We start from the raw sequence: 9322 nt of genomic DNA, 5'->3' as shown, positions 1-9322 counted from the left end.
GAAGTATGAGCCTGGGAGCAGGGCAGCAAAGCCTTGCTTCAAGAAGGCTACCCCCGCCTCTGAAGGCAGGGTCTGCACCTGTCAGTTTTGTTTGGTGCTGGCCTGGTCTTAGCACTCACCTTGAACTAGGCATCCACCCCGTAAATCATTCATGAAGCCAATGTTTACTGAGTGCCTACTATGTGCCAGGCGCAGGTGCAGGTGTCACTTGGGGCCGGTGTAAACTGGGAGACTGACAAGACCATTCCCAACAAGAAGAACACGGGATGTTTGCCAAGCGCCTGCATGGGCCTTGTGCTGACATTGTACAAGGAGTGCCTGGGGGGCACTGGTGTTTGGCCCCTTCTCAAGGTTGCAGGAGCAGATGGCAGAGCACACTCAGAGGAGCATGTGAGCACAGAGGATTCCTCCCCCCACTGTAGAGGCCAGAAGTGGGGAGCACAGCCTCTGCAAGCCCTGGTGCTGCAGGGTGCTACACAATGGGAAACTGAGGCACACACAGGGGACTACTGTGACCCTGGGGCATGCCTCTGCAGTATGGTGCCAGAAGCACAGTGCCGAGAGCCCTGGTTCAGGTCCCTGGTGAGTGGCTCTGCACTGGGCCTCTGCCTCATCTGGGCCACTGAATACAACACAAGAAGGACTTTCGTTCCTCTGTCCGGTGATTATTCTGACCAATACGAGAATACACAGGCAAAACCCTGGGGCCTGGGGTCTGGGGCCCCCCAAATGCTGCAGCTTCCTTGTCAAGAGAGGGCCCCGAGGTCCCAAGAAGAAGCTGCCGGCCATGATCAGCAGGGGGCTGCTAAGGGAGCAGTCGATCCAGCTATCCAGGGAGTGGGTACCAGGCCCCTCTGTTCAGTTTGCATGCGTGGTTTTCTCTGGCAGGAGGGTAGGGTGCAGTTCATCAACAGCAAAGCCACCAGCAAATTCTTCCAAGAAGATTATTTTTACTAATTTGGCAAGATCCCCCCCCCCCCAGACCCCCTTAGACTGAGGAACTGGGCAGTTCCCCACTGCCCACCACTCATTAGTGACAGATCGCAGTTTGCATCTCCTGTCTCCAGGCGCTGCTACATAATGCTCAGGAACTGATGCCTGGCTCCCCAGTCTCCCAGCTGTTTGGGGGCAGGGGCTGCACTACTGAGGCTGAGGGGTGGAAAGACTGGGAAGCGGAGAGACGTGGAATTGATGTCCTGCTGTGCTCCACGCCCAGGAACTGGCGGCTCCTGTAAGGGGGACTGCTCAGGAGTCCCGGGCATACAGGTGTCCCCGGAGCCCGGCCTATGTCACCCACTCTGGGCGCCCCAGCCCCCCATCACCCTCCCGCAAAGGGCACCTCCTGGGGGCCTCTCGCGCCGGCTTCTCCGACACCTTCGGGGAAAACGAAAAGCCCCAGCGCGAGCACGTGGAGACTGCCTGCAGGAAGGGCCAGACGACCTGCGGTCCCAGGGCCGCGGGACAAACGCGGGAGGAAGCAGGACGGGCGATGCAGGAGCGGGGTGCAGGGAAGCCAGAGTGCGCTCGCCCCGCCCCCGAGCGCCGCGGCCCCGCCCCCGAGCGCCGCGGCCCCGCCCCTCCAGGTTGCTAGGGGAAGTGGCGTCACAGCGCGATGGCGGCTGCTCCTTTAGGCGGCCGAAGGGGGATTTAGGCCCGGAAGATCCGAGTCCATCCGCGGCGGAGAGAGGGCGAGAGGGGCCGGCGGGGGCCGGAGCAGGGGCGGTGGCAACCGGACTGTCCCATCCGCCCGGTATTGAGGCGCTGGGAGCGGCGGGGCGGCCGGAAAGCGATGGTGAAAGCGGGGCCGTGAGGGGGGCGGAGCCGGCAGTCGGACCCGCAGTAGCGGCAGCCGCGGCGCCGCCTCCCGGAGCTCAGACCCAGGAAGCGGCCGGGAGCGCAGGAGTGAGCCGGGTCGCGCCGCCATGGAGTTGAGGGTCGGGAACAGGTACCGGCTGGGCCGGAAGATCGGCAGCGGCTCCTTCGGAGACATCTATCTCGGTGAGGCGCCCCCCACGGGCGCCCCGCCCCGCCGATCGGGGACCCCGGTCCCGCCGCCGCCCGAGATGAGCGCGGCCTCCGGAAAGTGGCGGGGGTCTGCGGTCGCGGGGCGTGGGGGCCCGCGGGCTCTGGGGCCGCCGGCTTGTGGCCGGAAACCAACGGCCACTCGGGAGCGCGGCCTGGGGTCAGCGGGGCCTGGGGTGGGGGAAGGGCATGGGGTCAGCCGGGCCTGGGGTGGGGGAAGGGCATGGGGTCAGCGGGGTTTGGGGGTCAGCCGGGCCTGCGGTGGGGGAGGGCATGGGGTCAGCGGGGTCTGGGGGTCAGCCGGGCCTGGGGTGGGGGAAGGGCATGGGGTCAGTGGGGTCTGGGGGTCAGCCGGGCCTGGGGACCACGGGGCCTGGGATCTGCAGTGCCCGTGGGTCAGTGAGACCTGGGGTAGGGGGGAGACCAGGGAGGGTCTGGGGGTCAACGGGCCTTGGGGTAGGGGGAAGGGCCTGGGGGTCAGCGGGACCTTGTAGTGGGGGGAGGTCCTGGGACTAGGGAGACGGCCTTGGGGACAGCATGGCCAGTGTCGGCTTATTCTCCACCCTTAAGGTTACTGCAATAAACAAAGGCCTGCTCTTCCCTCCGCACCAGTCTGGTGCTGGCTGTAGCCCCCTGGCAGGCTGCCCCTGCGTCTTCCACACGTGGGGGAAAATGTCACACCACGTGAATGCAGTGTGAAGGTGGGAAGTGTCCCAGTCAAATGAGGTTCCTCAAGGCTTTCTGTTCCTGCCCTTAGTGACAGTGGTAGCTCTACTGACCCATTAGAGGGGCCTTATGATCCCCTTTCAGCCGCAGCCTCAGTCCAGAAGAGAGAGATTTTGAAAAATGCTGCCTGAGCTAGGGCGGAGCAGTGTCTGTTCAGCGTCTTCCAGCCTTGGAGTGGTAATTGGTACCTAGAAATAAACGGGAATTGAATTTAGGTGAGCGTGGGCAAAGTCAGGTGGTGTAAAGATGTTGGCAAAATTAGGGGCAGGTGGAGTGGTAGAAAGTCATACTCATGAGCTGTCCTTTTGACTTGAAATTCTCAAGGTAGATTTGACAAAAAGGTTTGGGGTTAGAATGTTCTGGATTGTGTTATATTGACATTGAAAGAATGTGCACATACACATGTGTAATAAAAGGCTGGCTTAAGTCTTCGAGTTGAGAATTTTCAAATAATTTGTCTGTATTTCTCAATGGAATCGTATTGTGCATAAATTATTCCAAACCCCCTGAACTTGAGAACTTGTAGCCTGGCAGCTGGTATGAGTGCAGAAGGGACTGTTGTCAAGTAAGTTTGGGGGAAAACGTGTTCTGTTGAGCAGCCTGGCTCTGGTGTTTCTGTTTGGCATGTGATGCTTCCAGTCACGCCTGCATTCCCCTCTGCTCACGTCCTTCCCTCTCCTCACCTGAGAGAGGATTCAGGACCTTGTGGGCTGACAGTGTTAGGATGAATTGGCTCATTTGAGTACCTCATAATTACTTTTGGTGCCTGGTTAACCTACAGGGTAACCCCGTCACATGCCATACTGATGCCTTTGAACCTATACTTCTGCCTAATGGCTTGCTGAGTAAAATATGCTTTAGAGATGTTTGGGTTTTACTATTTAAACATTTATATTCAAGTAGTCAGCCAGAGGCACTCTCGGCAATGTTTTGGAAATCAAAGTGCTGGGTAGTGAAAGCTGTTTGGCTTATTTATAGAACAATAGATTTTGGCAAAAGTTTCAACCTCAGGATCTTGGAGCTATTCTGAAAAGCCAACACATTAGCCACCCTTATGCAGGCATCAAAAAGTAGATATTTTGAAACTTTGTTTTCTGGTCTGAGACCTTGCCAAACAGCCTTGTGCTCTCTGAAAGTAGATTCAGGCAAGTTGTGGTATGCTTGTCACCAAGTCACTCACAGAGAGGAAGCTCTCCTCATGGAGAGCGTAAGCTTTGTGGGGGACGCTGTCTACTTATTCACTGTTGCATCCTTTGGGCCTCACCTCATACTGGGCACATAGTCAGCACTTGATACAATTGGGGATTCCAGAGAGGTCCATTCTCATTTCCTCCTCTGTGTTCCAAAATGGACAGACTGTGGCTCTGGTGCCCTGGGGTTGGAACGCCCAATCGATTGGTCCATACATCAGGGTACACTTCCAGTCACTTGTGTGGGGTTGGGCACTACTGATCTTTTTGCATCAGCATGGGCTCTTGGCCTGCATCTCTGTCCTTTAAGGCCACCCTGTCAAAGAAATGAAATGTATAATAGTCGTGTTAGCTCGAGTAAGCCTGGAAAGGTGAGTCTGAGGAAGACTTACAGTTAAGACTCAAAGACGGCCAATCTGAAGACAGTGGGACGCAGTGAGACATCCATACCATAGTCTTCTTGCATGTGCTTGGGCAACCAGTTAGGCGTAAATTGAGGAATCAGGTGCTCATCTTGAAATCTGTGTGTCATATGTGTTCCAGCGTGAATGTAGTTAGCACCGCTCCTACTCCATCACTTTGGTGTTACTCAGAAAGCTCTCCACTCCTCCAGGTAGGGTTCACCTTGTTTTGAGTGTGGCAATTGGGGTTTTGGATTTCCACCTGGGACTTCTGTGCTTTCAGATGTTTGAAACTGGGGGGAGGGGAAGGCTGTCCTTTAGTTTGCAACGTGCTTCGCGGACAGAGAAGGCTCAGCATTGGCCTGCTTTCCCTGGTGGCCTGTTGTGCTGACAGCCAGGAGGAAGGGCTACAGTACTGTGCCCTGACAGGTTATCATTCACATCCATCCCAGAATTGCCCCTTCAAAGGGAGCAGTATCTTGGGACTATTTCTTGAATGCCCAGGATTCAGAAAGTATATGTACTGGACTTGGGCTACCGTGGGACCCCAAAAAGTCCAATCTCAATCCTCATTCTCAGCCTGGCAGATCCAGAGGCCCTTCAGGAAGGCAGGCTGGGAAGGCGTGGCAGCCCACACACAACCCTTGGAGAGCACCCCAGCAGCCTTCCCAGCCCTGTGTGTGCTCGCAGTTTTAATGTCCATGTGCTTAGGCCCATCGCTCTGGGGCAATAGGTTCTTTGAGTCAGTGGAAACCAGAAGTCCTTGGCTTTTGCTGGCAGTGTACCACTTACAGACTTGATAACATTTGAGAACAGAGCCAAGATTCTTAATGTGGACCGTGTGTTCCAGGCCCTAGCACGGCAAGGGTGTCTGGGGGAGGAAGCTACGCAGGGTGGGCTGGGCTGGAGGCCAGGATGTCTGGCGCTGTCGTCATGAGCAGAGCTGTATCTCTTCTAGAGGCAGGCAGCAGGGCCTGGGGGCCTGAGGGGTAGAATGGAGCTTTTCAATTTTCGCATCTTTCCTCTCACTGGCTGCCTTCTCTTGAGAAGCACTGTGCAGGGCGTGCGGTACACAGTAGGGCTGCAAGGCACTGGCCAGCCTTTAGAGGAGAGCATCGTCTGCCCTCACTGCAGCGCTGAGGACTGCAGCTTCCCTTGCCTTGGAGTTTGTGTTTTGCGCAAGTATGTCACATGAGAAGTCATGGTGCTGCACCACGCCACCATGCCAGCATTTGCCCTGCGAGACCATCTTTACCCTGCTGTTCCAAGGTGTCTCCCTATTTCTTTGTTGATAAGACAGTCCTTAATGGGAATTACCAGCATGCAGACTGGTAATTCAGAGTTATCTTCCTGTCCCAGGACAGGGTCCCACTCTGGGTTAGGTTCACTAAGTTCACCATCTGCTTTTGTCTGCTCAACTTGAGGGACGTAATTTTGCTTTCCTGGGACAAACGTTAGCCTTTGTCTAAACATAAACTAACATTTGTGTCAGGTGAAGGAAACCCTCTTACAGCAGACCCAGGTAGTTGAGCTGCGCAAGAGAGTAGAGGTTGTTTTGGTGACGGGATTTTCTTAATGTAAACAGACAACCTGAGCAAACGTCTGCTTGTCAGTTGGCTGTTACTTGTTCTGAACTCAGAACTCAGTAGTATCTTTTAAATAGTTCTCCTTCTTGTAGTACTTCTGAGGCTCGGCTGTGGTGAAGGACCAGGTTCTGTAATTTCCAATCTGTTGCAGACCAAAACTTTTGTACAATAGATAAAAATGTTGCAGCAACACCAAATTGCCATCACAGTTCCTCAGTGCTCCCTTGCTGTCCTGTGTGTGTCCCCATGTGGATTGATGTTAGTTGGAGGCCTGAACTTTGAGCAGCACTGCCAGTGGGGCTGGGGGGTGTCACCAGTGGGGAGACAGGGCTGCAGACTGGTGGATTTGAGTTTAACTTGGTGGCCTTGTGAAAGTTGGTACCCACAGGATGCACAGAAGCTAAAGCTCTCTTGCTTTCTATTTCTACCCAGCAGACAAGGTCCCTGAAGGAGGGTCCCGGAGTATGTGCTGCTCTCACTTCTGTTGGCAGAGCCCATGTCTGGCCACTCTTTTGTAGCCTGTCATCAGAGTTGGGACAACCTTTATGTCTGAGCCTGCAGGAGGGCTGGCTCTGTTGGCTGGCACAGCACATGGTCTTGGCTCCGTGGTAGAATGTGATTCATACTGTGTTCTAGAGTTGCCAGGGGTCATTTGTCCCCAGTGCTATCGATACTTGCAGGGATGACTGTCACATTAGCTTTATCAGCTATAAAACAGTGGAGCTAGAGGTGTTCTCCACCTTCTTAAGGCTGCTAGTCCAGCAGACTGCATGACCCCGGGCTGTCCTGTCACTGAACTGGCCAGGGCAGTGGTGCTGTCACCAGAGGCTGTGCTGCTCTTGCTTTGGGGTGCAGGGAGTTGCTGACGTAACTAGTGAGGTGAGTCACCACCCCTCCTGCCTGGGCGATTTCAGTTCAGAGTCCAGGTCCTCAAAGGAGCTCAGAGCTCATCTTTCTTTTGCACGGTATGTTTTATGATGAAGTCGTTACTCTTGTGATTGGATGACTGTCCCAGCTGTAGGCAGGAAGAGCAAAATGTATTATCTGTCTTCCTTTTGAGTGCCCCAAAGAGTCTTTGTTGAATGGTAAATGAGGTTCTTAAATCTAGATGGTTATTGGCAGTGATCAGATGGTGGTTTTATTCCTGTGGAACTGTAGCACTGGCTACCAGTTTTGGATCCAGGCTTGCTGGAAGCAGTGGATGTCACGCAGCCACCTGATCAGACTTAAGGTGACTCTGTTTCTCTGTGGTTCTTGGGGTTGACTGGACAAGTGTGAATTTTAGCAGACTGTCCTAATGCTTGCTGACCTTATTCTGCTTTTCATCTGGGAATCTCAGCTTCCTTTGCAGCTGTCAATCCATTCACCCACAACTCTCTCATGACACAGATGGCAGATCTCCTGCTGATGTCGACTGACAAGAGAACCAAGTCACCAAGAACTAGCCAGGTTGCTTTCCCCAGCACTGCAGTCTGCCCAGCAGAGTCTCCCTGGGAAGGAAGTCTCATAGGGTTCTCTCTGGACTGCTGGAGCCAGCGTTAATTCCTTTGCAAATAACCACACTACTGGGAAGAATTAAAGTGTTTTCTACTTAGAAGGAACCTGTGAAGGGAGAGGAGAACTGGGTAGTACCACGTAAGACTTACACTTCTGTTCTGTCCTTGGGAGCATCCTGTGGTAGAGAGTGAAGGAAGGTCTGAGCCCAGTTTTGGGTCAGATTTGAACTCAGGAGCATTTGTGTGTGAAATCTGGAAGGAGAGTGGTTGCCAGGTTTGCAGTTCCTTATTGGAATAAAGCAGAGAGAGAGTATTTCTAGATAAAAACTGTAATTTTGCCTCCGAATTCATAGGCTGACTATCACAGTATTAGTAGATGGGTCACCAGTTATAGCCACAGATTAACAAAAGCTGTGTGCCTAATGTGTGCATTGCATAAGTGGTGTGGTCTGGGCTTTGGAAACAGAATCCATTTTTCTGGTCTGGTGTCCCCAGGAAGGGAGGGGCAGCCCTTGGCCTGTTCTTTGCCGGGCCTGCGATGGGTTGGCTAGAGAGGACCCTTGCAGCCGAGTGGGGACTGAACCCATGAGAACTGCCCAACTTGACAGATGCATGAAGCTCAGTGCTGGGCCTGGGTGGACTGTGGGTATGTGGATGTTTGGTAAAAACCAGCTCTCCCTCTAGAGAGAGACTCAACACACCCCCATAGGCCTATCAAGGTGGCGTGGAGAAACAGACAGAGTCACCTCGGAATTCTGCCACAGTCTGCCTCAGGCCTGTGCGTGCAGGGGTCAGCTGACAGGGCTGATCGGAAAGTGTAGACCAGGAAGGACAGTGGCCTGTTTCCAGGTCCCCTGGTGACTGACCAGAGTGGTGCATGTGGAAGTGGGTCGTGGAATACCAAATAGACTTTTCTATACATTTCAGACACTTCTGTTAGAAAAGTGAAAATAAGGATAATTTCCACAGACTTGTCAGCCAGTGACACTGTCTCATGGTGGAAGGAGAGTATCCGCTGTTTGGTCCTCTGTGGAAAATCCAAATAGTGCCTTTTGTTCCTCTAGCACATGGTAACATCGGGTCCAGAGGTACACATCAACGTTTGTGGTTTCCTGTCTTTCCCAGGTACGGACATAGCTGCAGGAGAAGAGGTTGCCATCAAGCTTGAATGTGTCAAAACCAAACACCCCCAGCTCCACATCGAGAGCAAAATCTACAAGATGATGCAGGGAGGAGGTATGTCTTTTGCCTGTTAAAAAAAGAAAACCCAGGTTTTGTTTGATAAAGGAGAAAGCATCACAAATCAGAGCCTCTGGTTTATTTGGGGGAAAAGGGAGGAGGATGTCCATCCACAGCCCTGCCCAAGTGGTGGCTTTGTTCAGAGACTGTTCTAGATATAGAGGGCCTTCCTCAACAGAAAGAAACATAATCTTATGCTTTTTACTCAAGTACCACCTCCTTAGCTTTATGTTAGGTAAGAATGTCTTTGAAATCAAGGGTTTGTGTGAACACCGAGGTTCAGTGGTGGGCATGTCACACTTCAGGGCCTTCCTGATGTGCGATCCCTGGGTATGGCCTCTGCTTGGTCACATACTTTGCTTATAGCTTCTAGGCTCCAGTTTTTCACTGAGTAAAGCAGAGTTTTAAACTCAGCAACCTCTGTGACTCCTCCCAGCTCAGTTACTGTCTAGTCCTATGAAACATCACCCCAGGGCCTTACGGTACCTGGTGTCAGATGGTGGGCCAGATGTGGAGCTCACATCCTGATCTCAGAGTCTAACTTTTAGAATTCTCTGGACTTTAAAATAGTTTGGCTTGATGGAGCAGGAAGGAGTTTGATTTAGGGATTTCAAAGGTACAAAGACATGGCAGCATCGTGAAGGACATGTCTCGCCAGAGGA

The 9322-nt window shown here is 53.2% G+C and overlaps 1 protein-coding gene across 3 annotated transcripts in view; it reads left to right on the top strand.

Moving 5' to 3' along the window:
- The first annotated feature begins 1596 nt into the window (after positions 1-1596).
- Positions 1597-9322, top strand: part of CSNK1D (casein kinase 1 delta) — a 28067-nt gene continuing 20341 nt past the window's right edge. For 2 of the 3 annotated variants that reach the window (XM_063081300.1, XM_063081301.1), the window contains exons 1-2: positions 1597-1998; positions 8547-8657. In XM_063081300.1, coding sequence (XP_062937370.1) covers positions 1923-1998; positions 8547-8657 — 187 coding nt within the window. In that variant the 5' untranslated portion in view covers positions 1597-1922. Of the gene's footprint in view, positions 1999-7314; positions 7561-8546; positions 8658-9322 lie in introns of all 3 variants that reach the window. The other variant, XM_063081302.1, reaches the window with a different exon arrangement.

Source organism: Cynocephalus volans, chromosome 16 (assembly GCF_027409185.1).
Source record: "Cynocephalus volans isolate mCynVol1 chromosome 16, mCynVol1.pri, whole genome shotgun sequence".
Lineage (NCBI taxonomy): Eukaryota > Metazoa > Chordata > Mammalia > Dermoptera > Cynocephalidae > Cynocephalus > Cynocephalus volans.
This window is presented reverse-complemented; position numbering and strand designations above follow the sequence as displayed.